Below are 18,191 nucleotides of genomic sequence, written 5' to 3' on the forward strand. Positions count from 1 at the left end.
CCCAACAATACCTCTTCTGGGCATATACCCAGAAAATCTTCCAACTGGTAATAAGGACACATGCTCCACTATGTTCGTAGCATCCTTATTTATAATAGCCAGAAGCTGGAAAGAACCCAGATGTCCCTCAATCGAGGAATGGATACAGAAACTGTGGTACATTTACACAATGGAGTACTACTCAGCTATTAAAAACAGTGAATTTATGAAATTCTTGGGCAAATGGATGTACCTGGAGGATATCATCCTTAGTGAGGTAACCCAATCACAAAATAAATCACTAGATATGCACTCACTAATAAGCGGATATTAGCCCAGAAACTTAGAATACCCAAGATACATTTTGCAAAACACAAGAAAACCAAGAGGAAGACCATCCCATAGTCCTCATTTTTAATCTCCGTTCTCCCAGCTCATGCCACCAACTTGAGCAGCAACAGTGGTTTGTACCTGTAGTCCTACCCAAGGCTGATGGAGGAAGACTGCTTAAATGCAGAAGCCCACGGCTTAAAAAACAAAACGACTCAAATGATGGTTCACTATCTCCATAATTTTTATAGGTTATAAGAATAGCATAGCTGTTCAGTAGGTGTCAAAAATGTTACAGCTGATCATGAAAAAAAAATTGACGTCCTAGATACTTAAATACATTGTGTACCACCCTATAAATTTCTATTATTTCTTAAAATAGTTGCAAGGTTAATTCAGTCTTTCTGATTCTGTTTTAAAATAGACTATCATGTATATAGTTCTATTGTATACTTTGAAAGAATCTGTTTAGAAAAAAAGACTAATGTATTTAATTCATAACAACTTAGTAATAGTTATGAACTTTTGGCATGGTTTTTAGCACTTGATAAAATATTTTAAAGTACTCAAAACATACAAGTACAACCCAAGGGTAGTTCAAATGCCAGTTATGGAGAAATGGTCTCCACATGCCTACCTGAAAGCTTTTGCTATTACAATAAACAAAATGTCTTACTGCAATGGGAGTCTGTTAGAATTAAAAAGCAGCAGTGTACTGTGTAGTACTGTATAATACATTCATTTCAAATGACTGCCTAACCATTAATCTTAAAATGTTTACTTAACCATTAATCTAAACATGCATATACTATGTTTATTCATTTTAAATTTTTTTGGTGTTCTTTTGGGACACATTCATTCCTCATTTTTTTCTAGTAAATTTCCATAATATCAGAGTAGAGCTACATAAAATAAAGCCAAACTTAAGACTCTGACCATTAAAATAGGCAGTTAATAGTTCACTGTTATTCATATTAAAGAAATTAATTTATAATACTCATGGTGACTATATAGCTTATATTTAACAAAAGATACCACATTTCAAATATTCTGTTCTCCTATCTTATTAAGTCTAGTCTTACTCTAGGCCAAGTCTAAAACAGCTAGAAATATTTATGAGGAAGGGATTATCTCATATACCTGAGGATAGTCCAAATAAAATAACCTCTTTTTGGAATATGTGTCCCAAATTGAATTTTGAAAAGAAGAGTTTTCTACCCAGTAAAATTCAGTGAGAATTGTATATTTGTTGTAGTATGAGTTTCATTCAAGTACAGCATAAACCATTCTGTAGATATATGTATAATTTATAACAGTCCAAACCATATCATAAATAGCTAACATTATTTCTATCCCCAATAATAGCATTTTAAAGCAAAATTTAGAAAAAAATGAAATATTTTATTAATAAAGTTTACTTTTCTATAATTTCATTTTTATTATAGGAAAATAATTTTTCTAACAACTAATTTAAAATATTGATTTATAAGCATTATATATAATATCTGCTTAAAATTTATCAATTATTTGATTAAAAAATAAAATATATATGTGAGATAAAAATTCACTTTCAGATTATTTAGTACATTTCTCTTGTTTGGCAAATTCAAATTTTCAAAATGAGATATTTGGATTAGTATGCAAAAGATTCCCATTGGTTATCAACATCTATAACATATTAAGAACAATTCTTGACTTATAAACAACTCTTATAAAGAAATTTATGTAGTCAATGCAATCCCTGACGGATTTTTCACAGATCTTGTCTTTACTGCTTCAGGAGGTACTGACATCAGAGAGCATCCGAAAAGTGCAATCTATATTCTGAAACTTTTCCAGCCTCATCTTTCTTGACTCTTCCCCCAGGAAAAAGAAATGGTTTATCAGGAGAAGACAATGTTTCTATTTAAAAACAAAGCAAAAACACCTTGTAAGGCAATCTAAAGCTATATCTCCGTCCTAAAATAAATGATTCTCAGCAAGGCATGACAATGCATGCCTGTAGCCCCAGCTATAAGGAGACAAATACAGGAGACTTGCTGTATGTTCCAGCTCTAGTAACAGCCAGAGCTATATGATGAAACCCTGTTTTGAAAGCATGATTTCTATATTAGTAAATAGCTTAATAGAACCGATTACTCTGATTATAAGATATATTTGTTTTAGATGCTAGTAGCTAACTCTTTAGATCAAGAATTATTATAATTCAAAATTAGAAAAAGCTTCTTAGTTGAGAAAAAAGGCAACTCTGCTTCTACCTGTCTTCACCAATATGCTTGATGCCATAAAGACTTAATCTAGGAAAACAAGGAAAGATCCACAGTAATAGTTAAAGAGTACCTCAGGTGCTACAAAGTTTGCGGTGTAGCATGGAGTTAACAGAAGTCCATTTTCTCCACGAAGCTGTTTTGCAAACCCAAAGTCACAGATCTTAATTGAGTCCGGATGGGCTGATTCATCCATGTACAAAATATTACTGGGCTTAAGATCACGATGAACGACCTTAAACATAAAAGAAAACAGCATTATATCTGTCTAACTAAATTTTTGTTAAAGCAGTTCATATATTTATAGTAAAAGTCTCATTCTTTCCAACCAAATCTTGGTTCTCCTAGTGCCCCACCCCGACTCCAACTATTTACTCAATATAACAAAAGGTAAAAAGCTTGTAGGTTCAAGATAATTTAGAAAATGAGACAGACACTGATAAGTAACACACATTGGTTGAAGAAGGAAACAGAGTGAGTTATGGGTAGGTTTCCCTATCTTTCCCTTTTATCCTAGAATTAAGAGTAGCCTTTATAGCAAGACAGAAGTGCCAAATGCCTTTAATCTAAGCACTCGGGAGGCAGAGGCAAGGGAATCTCTGAGTTCAAGGCCAGCCTGGTCTACAGAGTGAGTTTCAGGACAGCCAGGGCTACACAGAGAAACCCTGTGCCGGAAAAAAAATCTAAACCAACCCCTTCCTCCCTCCACTCCTCCACAAAAAAACCACAGAGCAGTCTCTATTATATACAAGGTTAGTTCATATTCACTTGAAAATAGCAGTTTTTATGTCTGAGAAGAGCACAAATACAAAGTCTGAATAGTATAAAGAAAAGAACCAGAACTGATACATTAAATAAAATTGTTTGGAAAGGGCTTGAGCTTTTAGATAAAAATAAATATGAAGATATCAGAACTAGTACACCAAACAAGCAAATTTCAGTTCAAACTCAGCCAAAATTATACTTAAACCTACACTTAAACCACTGGAGAATAGTAACAATACAAATATCTTCATGACTTTTTATCACCATAGGACACAATCTAACCATATGACTTACATAAACAAGACAAGTTGAACACAACAAAAAGGAAAAAATAATCTAGTTGTAATTCTCAGATGAATCAAGTTAGAATATATTGGATTTTAAGTGGTTGTAAATAATCTCAAAGGAATGAAAAAAATATGTTTACAATGCATGAAACTCTCAAGAAAAAAAAATGCAAACTCAGTAGAAAAACAGAAACAATGAAGAAAGCCTCAATGAACTGATAAAAGTGTTGACATTCTTCATGTGATGATCCTTCTGCTTCCATGATTGATTCAATTTAGTTCTAGCATAGAGAAGGATTGTATCCTATGGTGATATTAAGCTAAGAAGATACTTACATTCTGCTACTGTTCTCCAGTGGTTATAATTTTGTAATATTTGCTGAGTTTGAACAAACTGAAAATTACTTGTTTGGTGAACTAGTTCTGGTATATTCATATCCTTTTCTTATCAAAGCACAGCAATATATGCTCTTTAGAGAGAAGGACAAACCTTCCTTAGTATTTGAATCTGTAATACCTATTCCTTACAATGCCTGTCATGTACTAGTGTTCAAAATGTCTGTTATTTAAGTTGTCTAAAAACAAGATTTATAAGGAAGCAAATCAAACAATAGATGTTTATCTTATTGTATAAACAAAATTTCTGTTTTATTATACCTTATGAAAAATTCTGGCTATCCCTTTTGGTGCTTGCAAAGAGATTCAATGGATTAAATTATACGAGAATGACTATTCTTTTAGTATTGTACAATTTATTGACAACTACTATAGTCTTATTCCTGGGTCACTACAACACTATTACTTTATTTTAAAGGCAGGACTTATATATAATTTTTACTGTATCAATTCTGAATTACAATTTTCACTTTTTATATTTCATAGGTGTTGTTCAGCTGCAAATGATTCAATCTAAAATAATAATCTAAATTACTGCCTAATTTTTTAAAGTAGAGATACATATATGAGAATAAGTAGATATTTTTATTTCAATTCATCTGTCTAATATATGAAATGACAACATAAAAAAGTCTTCTCCATAAAATTTAACATACTGATATTTGATATGTTTAGAATAAAAACTTACTGCCATATTTAGGATAGCTGGTGAGTCAATATATAGTTTTTTGGTGCTAGAATTAACAATAATAAAATAATTCTAATAATTTTTGATATGTTATGAATATTTTTTTCTTGTTAGATTTTTGAAGTCTAGGCTTGCCTGGAACTCACTATGTAACTTAGGCTGGTTTCAAGTTTTAGCAATCTTTTTGCCTTGGTCACCCATGTTCTGAAATTACTGGTGCAAGCCATCATGCCTGGTTTGGATTTTTATTTATTTATTTATTTATTTATTTGGTTGGTTGGTTTGGTTTGGTTTTTCGAGACAGGGTTTCTCTGTGTAGCCTTTGCCTTGGTCACCCATGTTCTGAAATTACTGGTGCAAGCCATCATGCCTGGTTTGGATTTTTATTTATGTATTTATTTATTTATTTATTTATTTATTTATTTATTTATTTGGTTGGTTGGTTTGGTTTGGTTTTTCGAGACAGGGTTTCTCTGTGTAGCCCTGGCTGTCCTGGAACTCACTCTGTAGACCAGGCTGGCCTCAAACTCAGAAATCTGCCTTCCTCTGTTGCTGCCTCCCAAGTGCTGGGATTAAAGGTGTGCTCGACCACTGCCCAGCCGGTTTGGATTTTTTTTAACATTTGACTTTAAAGGTTGATTAAGGCTTGATAATTTCAAGGTAAAGGTTAGATAAACATAGCTCACACTACTTTCTATAAACTTCATTAGAACACCGAGTTTTATTTTCTCTATAAAAATATATTCCAAACATAATATAGGTCCCATAATTGAAGGGAGAATGCAACTGTAACTTACTCCTTGAGAATGAAGGTATTCAACTGTCTTGGTTATTACATACAGCACATTACTAGCTTCCTGCTCTGAGAAACATTTCTTTTTGAGAATTCGATCCAGAAGCTCTCCTCCTTTCATCAAATCCGTAACAAGGTAAACATATTTCCCATCATCAAAGACCTAAAAAGGAATGGGTTTTATAGTTTTATTACTTAGAATCATTATCCTAATTTCTGTAAGCTATATTTGCTTTGTTAGTACAACTTCTAAAACCAAAGTGCACATATAACTTCTTTCTTGTTAATGTAGTATAGACTGTACTACAGGATGAATTAGATAAATTATCTATTATGCAGTTCTGTAAGTTCATGTCATGAACTTTGATAATATGGAGTTTTTGAGGCTGAAGGTTAGAATTCTATGAAACCACAGAAATAAAAGAGTAGAATTCAGTGCTTTTCAAATAGCATGTATATTGTATTTCATTATATTACAAGTATTTCTTCAATAGCAATCATATTTGTGATAGTAAACATAGCATTTATTAGTTGATGAATATGGTATCCTAACATATGTTGAATTCAAATAGTGTATATTATAAGAAATAGATACAAGCATTCGTACTCGCCGGGCGTGGTCGCACATGCCTTTAATCCCAGCACTGGGGAGGCAGAGGCAGGCAGATTTCTGAGTTCGAGGCCAACCTGGTCTCCAAAGTGAGTTCCAGGACAGCCAGGACTACACAGAGAAACCCTGTCTCAAAAAACCACCACCACCAACAACAAAAAAAAGCATTTGTACTCAGTATGGGATTTATTTTTATATAAACTCAGAAGTATACTCACAAACACAGATTATATATATATATATATATATATATATATATATATATATATATATATATATATAACTGTTTAAATATAATGAATCATATTATATCATATTTCCCAAAGCAAATTGATCAAGATGATGGTTAATATTTTGAATATTTACAAAAATGAGCCTATTTCTAATGTAAAAGTCATCATTCACTGATACACATCAATGTATGTATTAAGATGTTTATTTTATACAGCTAGAGGCTAATACTATTTCATTCAAGGAATGATCCATGATTCTACAGCCTATTCTCTATAATCAAGGACGTAAATTTTCCAAAATAAATTTCCTTTATTATATAGGAGTAAGGAAAATGTTTCTAGTTGTAATATTGCTGAGTTAACTATTCAGAATATATTCAGATTAGTAGGATATACTTTTATCAACAATCATCGTTCCTTACTGAAATCCTTAAGAGAACATGTATAGAATTACTGGAGAAGGAAAACAGCAAATTGAGGTTTGAGGGCAAAGGTCTTGTCTATAACTTCATTAACTTAGTTGACAGATTTGAAATACTTACCTCCTTTAAAGAGATAATGTTGGGATGTTGTCCATAGCGCATCAGAATTTCAATTTCTTCTGAGGGGTCTCTCTTATTTTTATCAATAATCTAAGAAACAAATGGACAAAATTTTCAAAACAATCAACTGATTTTCTTTAAATAGAAATATTTTCCATTTATATCTATCTATCTCTAGCATTTTGTTAGTATTGTTTTGAGATGGATCGTACAATTTAGCCCAAGGTGTTATAGAACTCATTACATAGCCCAGTCTGGCCACTAATATATGACAAGCCCTATACTCAAATTACATGCATGTACCACCATGTCAACTTTCAACCAATTTAAACTATTAAAATTACTTAAGAATTTAAGAACATCATTCTCTAATTGTTTACATTTAAAAATTCCCTACAATAGATAAATTTGACAGAAAAACTTTAACTTAGACTATACTAAATGATAATATGCAATTTTTAAAGTTGCTTAATTTTCACATGCTATACTAAAGATTAATCAGAAAACAAAAAATAAGAAAATAATGCTGATATGTCAAAATGAAGCCTTGCAAAGAAGTTAAAAATGAAAACATTAAATCACAAACATGTTTCTCATCATATATCTCCTTGTTTCAGTAAACCTGTTTATGAACTAATTTATAATACAAATTATATCCAACAAAAATCAAGGCTCAGAAACAATACCTTGACTGCAAATTCCACGTTGGAAGCTGAATGTATGCATCGCTTGCAAACAGAATAAGAACCAATACCAATATCCTCTTTCAATTCATAAGTTTCACTAAATTGAGCAGCATTTCCATTTATCTGTTTATTAAAAAATAAACACTAATGAAAATGAAATAATTTCATACTTTCTCCATTTTTATCCTAAATAATCACATACCTTAAAAGTTAAATTTTTTAAAAAAAATCTAGAAACTTTATCCATATTTAAAAATTGCCTATATAAATTTTGAAAGAACTTTCTATACTGTAGGCTTTCTAAAACATCAAAACAATATGATAAACTGACTTATTTTTTAACTCCATCAATTTCTTGCCAAAAAAGACATATAACAAACATAAAGATCTTTAACTCAATTATACTGAGAAGTAAATGAAGTCATTAACAATTATCTTTTAACAACTACTAAACATCCATTATTAGTAAGTGAGATAAATACTTATCTTGAAACTGAACATTGTGGTGATACAGAACTTACCTGAACGATTGGTAATACATTTGAACTTGTAACAGGAGTGATTTTATATTCTTCTGCAATAGAAGTCGCAACAAAACTGAACCCTTTGAAGAGTTGATGAGCGTTTGCGCTGGCTGGCAAACCAGGAGAATCTAATATTTAAATAGTTATATTTTACTAGAATTACAGAGAATTATATGATTATAATATCAGCACAGTTTTTTTTAATGTATAGGAAACAAATATTACAGCCTGGCACACTATAAATATGACTCATACATTCTCTCCACTCTTTGTAGGCCTGCCTGTGTGTTATGTGGTCAATAATTTTTATTTCTTAGCTACTAAACTCTCACTAACCAACACATAGTAGGGATTAAATATTTCTTGAAGGAATATATGAAAATGATGTCACTAAAAGTCAATTAGATCAAATTCTAAACTGAGCCAGTCAGTGTCTGTTTCATGTCTTACCTTGTACCACTAACCAGAAAATTATCAGCTTGTCAAGAAATTTGCAAAACAAAGCACCCTTCCATCTTGTACCCTCCCCCATCCTTTAGTATTTCTCAATTACATATTGTAGTAATCCTATACACAGAATCTACATTTTCACAAAACCCAATCTAATTTTGTACAGTTTTAAAATTTTACTGAAGAAGTTTAATTTGTTAAGTAATTACTAAAAAAGTCTTAATTATAAACAAATATGTATTACCTTTAGGTGTTTTGGCAGTAAATTCAGGATCAAAACAGAAAGTATCATCTGGTTTTCCAGAAGCAGGTCTGAAAGGAGGCTGAACTTCTCTTTTATATAGTTTCTAGAGGTAATGAAGTAGTGAAAAATCATTTAACATTTAGTACATGTTGGGCATTCCTAATACAACATCTAAAATTCAAATAATTTAACATCTAAAACATTTAGAAAGACAATATAAGTATAATAGTTATAGTCAAAACACAGGCACAGTAAATATAGTGTATGAAATTATCTTCAAACGATATGAATAAGGCATATATTAAACACAAAGCATTTCATATTACTTGAGTTATATCCTCAAATTTATTCACTTCATACCATGTATATACATGCACTCATACATACCCCCACACACAAAAATCCAAAACCCCCAAAATCTTAAACTTTTGGGATGCGCAACCTGTACTTGATAAGCGAAAATGTCACATAAGATTGACAATATAGCAGCAGATTAGAAATAGATACATAGGTTTCAGATAATTGTTAACCAAATTCTACATTTCAGAGGTAATGTCCAAAGTCTAATGAATCCAGAGAACATATATGATATCATATAGTGATGTCACAGCTTTCAATATAAAGGAGTAAAGATGTTTAGCTCTGAATATTGAAATAAATTATCTCTAGAGCTATGAGCATCCAAAGCATATCCCAATGTAACTAACCATTCTGAAATAACTACCAAAATCAATGGATTGTTTTTATGAATACTTCATCCAAAGTAGTTTATTTCCGTAAGATACATTAAATATGCTCTTTGTACTTAATGATCTAAGTTCCTAAACTGTGCATGTTTAAAAAGCACAGATGGGTAAGCAAGATTGCAGTTGAATAAGATGCTCTTACAATCTGTGTCTATAAACACACCAAGTGGAACAGACATCCACTTATCAAACTAGTTTCTACAGAGTTAAGGAAATCAAACTAGTGACCACAGTGCCTTATTTTAGTGTTATAAAAGAAAGATTCATTGGGGAGAATGGCAGGAAGGAAAACTGCATGCTGTTTCCAACAAATCCATTTCACCATTAACAACCTGCATACAGTGACAGTCAAGTCCATACCAACTGAATTTAAAGTAAAGTGTGAGTGGCTATACATCAGATAAAATAGAGTTGAAGTCATTAGCATTAAAAATAAACAAGGTCATTATATTATATTATGAGAAAGATGTCAAGTCAGCAAGAAAAACAGACACATCTAAATGTATACGATACCAAATATTAAAGAGAGACAAAGATCTAAAGAGAGACAAAGGCTCAACTGAACAGTAACAGCCTGGAAGGTTAACACTCTACTTAACCAACAAAGACAGCAAGGTTAAAACATTTCCTATACCAACTGGTCCAAACATATATCTACCAAAAATTCCACTTAATCGTTTCTCAGAAGCCCCCTGAACATTCTCCAAGACAGACAACAAATCAATCCTCAATGAATTTGGAAGCACTAAAAACCTATCAAGTATATTTTTATTATAGTATAATAAACTGGAAACCAGTGAAAAGAAAAAATTTGGAAAGTATGTAAATACAAGGTAATCAAACATTCTATGTTTCAACAACTAATGAAGTGAGAGAGGAGAAAAAAAAACCAAGAATTTGGAAAATCAGAAACTAATGGTTGAAACAAGTAATAAAAGTAATACCTATAATGGCTATACTTATAAATCTGGGTATATAAATTAAAATCTTTATAGCAGAATTTCTCAAAGTTTCTATTTAATATTATGCCCAATGTTAAGAAAGTAGCCACAGTAAATTTTTTCCTTAAATTTAATTTGTTCATATATATACACATACATACATACATACATACATACATACATACATACATACATACAATGAACAATCTAAACTTTAATAATACCTGGGTTTATTATTATTACCTAGAAGAATCTCTTACAGCCCCACTGACTTTTCCCTTTCTCCACCTTTCCCCATCTAGAGAGTGGAAGTATAGCATTTATCTTATTTAACAGAACAACTGACGAGCAAAACTTATTATTTCAATATATCTACTACTTCAAAGTATTGCCATTCCATATGACACCTATTCGCAAAAATGCCAGATTTAATATAAAATAAATGGATTTTGCTCTGTAACACCTTTGATTTTAAAGTTTTGCCCATTTCAATATCATTTATTTACCAACAAGCTAATATTCAACTTACGTTCCAGTCAATGGAAGCGAAAAAAGCATGTCTTTTGACTTCTTCAACTCCTTCTGACCCTATAATATGGAAATAAATTTTAATGGCTTAAATTTTAATTTTAATATCTAATGTTGCTAGTTGACTTCTAAGCTATTAGATATAAGTATGACTATACATTTTCTCTAGATTCCTTATAGTGAAGTTATCTATAATTTATTGTCTGGTATTGTATTAATTTTTCCTTATCTACTATTAATTTAAAAATACTGATGGATAAACTAAACTGTATAAAACAAGATGAACACCAAATACTAAAATGCCTCCTAACAAATACAATTTCTATTTAATATAACATTAACTTAACTTTTTTCACAATTCAATTCAAACCTCATATTCATACACTAGGTTAAACTACAAAGAACAAATAAATTATAAGGTTAATACAAGGGCATAGACCATAGTATATAGGAAAAGGTTCCTGAAAATTGGTCAAATATTGAGGAGTTTTGACAATATAACTTTTAAGTATACTAGGAGAACAAAATAATCACTCTCAAATATCTAAAAGGATTATCAATACAGGTAAACTCTGCACGTTGTTCAAAAGAGAACCCTATATTGTACATTAATTACATGTTCAACAAACCTTTTCATTGACTAGACTATTCCATGATTTAATCATAATATTTTATGTAGAATACTACAAATTCATAATATAAAGCATAAATAAGCAACAACCATAAATGAATTTAAACTGGAAGATATAAAGACACAGTCATTTAGCTAGTATATGTAGTATATTGCTATAAAGGTTAAAAAGATAAAAATAAATACCCAGTCTATTGGCTGGATTCCTTTTAAATAACATCCTTAATAGACTTTGTGCTTCAGCACTAAGGAATTGGGGCATTCCAAGTTTTGCTCTGAAAAACAATGGAAAAATTTTCACTTAAATCTAGACAATATAAGCCAATAAATCTGAAAGCGAATTTAAAAGTTGTAATAAGTCTCCTATATGTTAGAAGAAAAAAAGATAGTAAAAACAGTTTAAGTCTTTATTGAAAATCACATTAAGATTTCAATACTAGAAGCAAGAATTTTTTTTCTCTAAATTGAACAGTGTTTCTACTTACTTCAGTATCATATTCATGGTCTCATTTCTATCTTTCCCTTGAAATGGCAAAGTGCCAGTAAGCATTTCAAACTAGAAAAAAAAATAACATAATTTATTATAACTTAGAACATATAATTAAATTTGACAACACTTTTGGTACATGATTATTCAATCATGCAGAATTCAGTTGACGGTGGTTCTAAAGACAATCAGAAATTAGGTCACTTAAAGAAGATTCTATGTATATCTCTATCTATGTAGAGTTCGACAGAGTTGAACTGCAGCAGATGAAACCAACCACTTTTACTTTAGTTCTGACATGTCTTACTTCTCAAACTAAATGTAATCTGAAAATAAGTAATCTGTCTTATACACAAAGATACATGTTTAAGGCAAGTAATAATGGAAAAAAATATATAAAGTATCTGGGATTTACACATATCAAGAAAAAATTTAAAAGTAACCATTCTAAATCCCTTCTAACAAGAAGACAAGTAAAAAATAAAATTAAGAAACAGAAACCCAAAATTAGAAGTAAGGCTAGGGGTGGTGGTGCATTCCTGTAATTTCATTTATTTTAGAATATGAAGCCAAAGAATTACATGTTCAATGTCTGTCTGAGCTACATAGTCAGTTTAAGAAATGTTGGATACCTTAGTAGAAACTGACGTCAAAGTATTTTTTAATAGGCCTTGGGACACAGCTCAGTGGTAGAACAAGTTGTTAGTATATACAAGAACTTTAAAAATAATGGTACACTACTATATAAAAGAAAATGTAAACATTTGCACAGAGTAAAGACAATATCTTAGAATAGGGATTTAACTGAGAATGACAAGATAAAATAACATGTACCATTATTTTTTAAAAGACTAGGTCTAAGTGTGAGAACTCTGCTGTATGGTAGAACACTTGTCTAGTTTGTCCTAAGTTAAATGCTTAGTAACTTAAAAAAAGATGATAAAAGAAAAGAAAGAAAAAAGAAAAAGGAAGAAAAGAAACAGATAAAGGACAGAAGAGAGGGAGGGAGGGAAGCAGGGAGGGAGAAAGGGAAGAAGTCCTAAATTAAAGATCTTACTAGTTCATTAAATCTTTATAAGGGGGGTGGGGAAGTGGTTTAGTGGGTAAAGTGTTTGCCACACAGTTTAGATAAAATCTGGGTATGACATGAATGCTTAACCACAATACTACAGGAACAGAAACAAGTAGATCTCCAATTACGCCTCTGGAGGTTGCGAGTCAGTCTAGCTAAATGGTTTGAGCTCAGGAACAATAAAAGGCTCTCTCTTAAAAATAAAATGAAATTCAACTACAAGTTGTCAACTTTGGGTCTGTTCTCCCCTATCCTGCATACACACATGAACAAGCGTATGTACACACACACAAAAACAATACTACTAATAATTATATTTCAAAATAAGACTTACTACTAGCTTTGGCATCAGTTCTGTATTCGTTTAAGCTGAACTCATAACATTAACTAGCTTATGCACAAATCTCTTGTACCATGATAACATCAAATCTACTGCTCCAACCTCATCTTCTCTTAAGCAGTATTTTTTATGCAAATCTATAGTAATAGTTTGTATGATAGTAGACACAGAAAAAAAAATGGAGGGACTGCATCTAAGTCCTACCTCCTCACAAAGAAATTATGGTAGGTGTTGCCCCTCCTTCTCCATGTTGCATAATCTTTTAAAAGTCTGCAAAGGATTCCAGTTATTTCATTAGTGTCCTTTCCACTACATGCTGCCTATGCCTGTGCTACATGTTAATGCATTATTTCCCTACCAGGTACCATTAGTATTTCTACCAGTATAGCTTTTCTATTAATCTACTATCTTTCACACCACTAAGTTCACATATTTTAGAGGAATCTTTACCTTTAAACCATCTCCTCCATTTTCTCTGTCATTTATTCAGCTACTAGGGTTAATCATATGTTATCTGAAATGCCTTCAAGTTTTCCTTTTTAGTAAACTCTAACCTTATGACAATCTTGAAAGATTTTTTTCCTGTTTCTAGACATTTTATCCCTCTAATTTCCATCCATTTATATAATGATGTGAAGGTTAATCTTCCTAACATATAACCTTTCTTTACCATCCTGATTCAGACTACAATAGTTTAAAAATACCAAGAGAATCACCTGGAAAAGTTTATAGGTTTATAGCTACACTATATTTTTGCCCTTGTTCTTGACTTCTCTAATCAAACTGGTGTCCAAAAATTTGCTAATATGATCACAATAGTCAGTTTTCTTGACAAACTGTGAAACTTTATTGATCAGAGCTTAAGTTCCACCTCTTCAATCTACATTGACTTTAAATGAATCTTCCTCAAACTTTAAGTTATTTTTGGATAGTTTTCTTAGCTATTTAAATTGTTTCTCCAAAGAAACACATGGTGGAACTTGTGGTTCTAGCTGTATATGTAGCAGAGGATGGCCTAGTCGGTCATCAATGGGAGGAGAGGCCCTAGGTCCTGTGAAGGTTCTATGCCCCAGTATAGGGGAATGCCAAGAGCAGGAATGGGAGTAGGAGGGTTGGGGAACAGGGGGAGGGGGGAAAGGATAGGGGATTTGGGGAGGGGAAAGTAGGAAAGGAGATAACATTTGAAATGTAAATAAAGAAAATATCTAATAAAAATTGTTTCTCCAGCCTTAGTTTATGTGTTTGCTAATTGGGGAAAATGCTATAATGTATTAGTAGTTGTAATTAAATTAAGTACTGCCTTCCCCAAATACCTCCTTTAAAAAGACATTTAGTATATAGCAATGTCATGTAATTTTCCATGATATATGGGAAAAATGGATAATTAGATCTTACAGGAAAATTACTGTGATTCAATAACCACTTATCACCAGTATTTAGTATTTATATAAATGCCACTTCAGTAGTTACTGAGATAAAAAATACAATACAACAGCTATGGAACAATTGGATAAATATGATGAAGGTGATAAATTATGTGATACCTATGATAAATTCTGTGATACCTAATAATATAGCATATATGTGTTGGTTCAAATTAAGACTCACCTAAAACTTTTCTAAATCTCAGATATGAATAGCTTATATAAGAGTCTTGCTATTGACCTTTTCAGCAGCAACATTAAAAGGAGGACATTAAAACCTTAGCCCTTGTTTAGTTGCTTGCTAATCACCACAGTGCAAACATTAGTTATGAATGATCAGAAGAAACCTTTCCTGAGTTGACCCCAAAACTTAAAAACAAATCCTCAATAGTATTATCCATGTATTGACATAATTAAGGAACATAATACAACTTACCATAAGTACACCATATGACCACCAATCAGCACTCTGAGAATGGCCTCGTCTATTTACTACTTCAGGGGCCATATATTCTACAGTACCACAAAATGAATAGGCCTTCTTTTCTTGATCCACTGACTCTTTGCTAAGCCCAAAATCTGTAAGTGTTACAAAAAACGTAGCTGAAAATCTCAGAAAATAGGAAATATGAAAAACAAAGCAATGAATTAAAACAATTTATATTAGCCTAAATTACTCTTGATGTAGCTAATTTGACAAAATAACAGAAATCAATTTATATTTCAAGATGAAGCTCTTTAAGAGCATTTAAAACTGTTCAGCCAATCCTCTCCCTCACAATATATCTTATCAGGTCTATCGCAATTCTGAGGGATTAAATATTTAACCAAAGCTATCATATATAGTGAGGTTATCGCAAAAGCCTGTCCATGGGTTATGTTCTTCTAGCTGGGCTGCCTTGTCTGGCATCAGTGGGAGAGGAAGCACCTAGCCTCACAGAGAATTGATGTGCTAGGGTGGGAGATACCCAAAGGGACCCCTACCCTCTCACAGAATGTACAGTGATTAAGTAAAAAATTAAATTAAATTTAAAAAAAAGTGTGGCCCTTAGTAAGTCAACCACTCTCCAGTGGAAAATAACACATCCAAGAATCTTATTTGTTCAGTACAAATTAGTCTTGAAGAATGTATTTTTAGAAAGGGAATAAAATTGATTATGTAATGATGTATGCATGGACCCAGGAAAAGCCGGGGGAAGAGGGTGAATAGGATAAAAAAAAAAAAAAAACAAAAAACATGAAATTCTCAAAAAATAAAAAACCTAATCATTTTTAAATATATTAATAAAATAAAAAAATAGGACCAGAAAAATATCTTTATCATTATCTAATCTATAACATTATCATTATCTAATGATAGGTCTGTATTTAGAACATAAAAATTAAAGATTAACAAGGAAACAATCCAGTTTTTACAAGTATTCAAAAGATCTGAACAAACTCTTTTGAAAAGACATAAATATAAGGAAAATGGCAGTATCATTAGTGACTAACAACAACAAAAAAACCACGTTGAGATGTATGCCTATTAGAATAGCTAAAATGGCTATACACATTCAGTAGGTTTGGAAAATGTGTAACCACTTTGGAAAATAATCTGGAAGATTCTTATTAAGTATGTATTTACCATAGAAGCAAGCAATGATTTTCTTGACAATTTACTGATATAAATTAAATATTACGTTCATTCCAAAACTTAGTTAATATAATTTTATTAATCTTTACCCAAAACATCAAAAAGTATCCCTTAAATGCAAAAGATAAAAATACTGAGATACCACCATAAATAACTCAAACAAATCAGTGGCCTTTCTCTACTCAAAGGATAAACAGGCTGAGAAAGAGATTAGGGAAACAACATCCTTCACAATAGTAACAAATAATATATCTTGGTGTGACTAAGCAAGTGAAAGATCTGTATGACAAAAGCTTCAAGTCTCTGAAGAAAGAATTCGAAGATCTCAGAAGATGGAAAGATCTCCCATACTCATGTATTGGTAGGATTAATATAGCAAAAACAGCTATCTTGTCGAAAGCAATCAGTAGATTCATTGCAATCCCCATCAAAATTCCAACTCATATCTTCACAGAGTTAGACATAGCAATTCTCAAATTCATTTGGAATAACAAAATCCAATTTGAAAATACAAGTAAATAATTAAGATGAAAACAAACCAGTAATACATATAACGGTATGGATGCATTTCAAATGCACTATCCTAAGACAAATGAACCCACACTTAAGAGGCTTTATACTGTGTGTGCACGTTTATATTACATGGAGGAAAACAAAACTGTAGGAATAGGACTAGGAGAATGGTTGGCAGTTAGCCTAAAGTCTATGGAAGACTGTAAATAGGAGATTTGGGGGATCTTAGTAGTTTTAGTGGTACTATTCAATAATTATGATATAAATTTCTTCCTCTATAGTTTTTCATCCCTCCCTTTATATAAATCACCACTGGATTTTTGTCTCATGAATGTATTAGTATGCTAATATAATCAAGATAAATGATGCCATCTAACTACTAGACGTGTGTCATTCATAGCAATTTCAGTATCCAGAAAATCTTATGCTCCACCTAGTGATCCCTCTCTACTGCCCACTCCCTCATTCCATGGAGAACATGGATCTTTTCTCCTTCCCCAGAAGCTCTGCTTCCACAGTATGCCATGTTGGAAACATGGTGTGTGGCCTTTCCTGGGTCTCCTTTCAATTCAGTAACAGATGTTTAAGGTTCCTCCATGCATTATAATCACTTCATATTGAATTTCTTTTTAAATTTTCATTTCCTTTAAATTTTTAATTGCCATAAAATATTTATTGACAGGTTATGGTAGTAAATTTGATAGTATGTAGTAGGCAATGATTAAATTACAGTAATTAGCATTTTCATTTCCTCAAATACTTTTCATGTTAGGAATCTTCAAATTTTTTTAGAGAAATTTTGAAATATGTACTTAAATTGAATGCTATAGGATATTAAAATGACTTCCTCCCATCTATAAAAAAGGAAAATAAAAATAAGTCTATCACAAGGCCCCCAATGGAGGAACTAGAGAAAGTACCCAAGGAGCTGAAGGGGGAATGCAACCTTATAGGTGGAACAACAATATGAACTAACCAGTACCCCCAGAGCTCGAGTCTCTAGCTGCATATGTAGCAGAAGATGGCCTAATCAGCCATCATTGGGAAGAGAGGCCCCTTGGTCTTGCAAACTTTATATG

At 31.7% G+C, this 18,191-nt stretch overlaps 1 protein-coding gene across 1 annotated transcript in view; it reads right to left on the reverse strand.

Annotated features, from left to right (window-relative positions):
- The window catches only part of Rps6ka6 (ribosomal protein S6 kinase A6), a 141,400-nt gene that overhangs the window by 15,231 nt on the left and 107,978 nt on the right, over positions 1-18,191 (reverse strand). Inside the window, exons 12-21 of the mRNA XM_029534362.1 lie at positions 15,400-15,542; positions 12,126-12,196; positions 11,827-11,915; positions 11,011-11,069; positions 8,795-8,897; positions 8,098-8,228; positions 7,577-7,699; positions 6,891-6,980; positions 5,510-5,668; positions 2,650-2,811 (exon numbers count right to left, since the gene is read on the reverse strand). Of these exons, the coding sequence (XP_029390222.1) occupies positions 2,650-2,811; positions 5,510-5,668; positions 6,891-6,980; positions 7,577-7,699; positions 8,098-8,228; positions 8,795-8,897; positions 11,011-11,069; positions 11,827-11,915; positions 12,126-12,196; positions 15,400-15,542 (1,130 nt within the window). The remainder of the gene's footprint in view (positions 1-2,649; positions 2,812-5,509; positions 5,669-6,890; positions 6,981-7,576; positions 7,700-8,097; positions 8,229-8,794; positions 8,898-11,010; positions 11,070-11,826; positions 11,916-12,125; positions 12,197-15,399; positions 15,543-18,191) is intronic.

Source organism: Mus pahari, chromosome X (genome assembly GCF_900095145.1).
Source record: "Mus pahari chromosome X, PAHARI_EIJ_v1.1, whole genome shotgun sequence".
NCBI classification, from domain to species: Eukaryota; Metazoa; Chordata; class Mammalia; order Rodentia; family Muridae; genus Mus; species Mus pahari.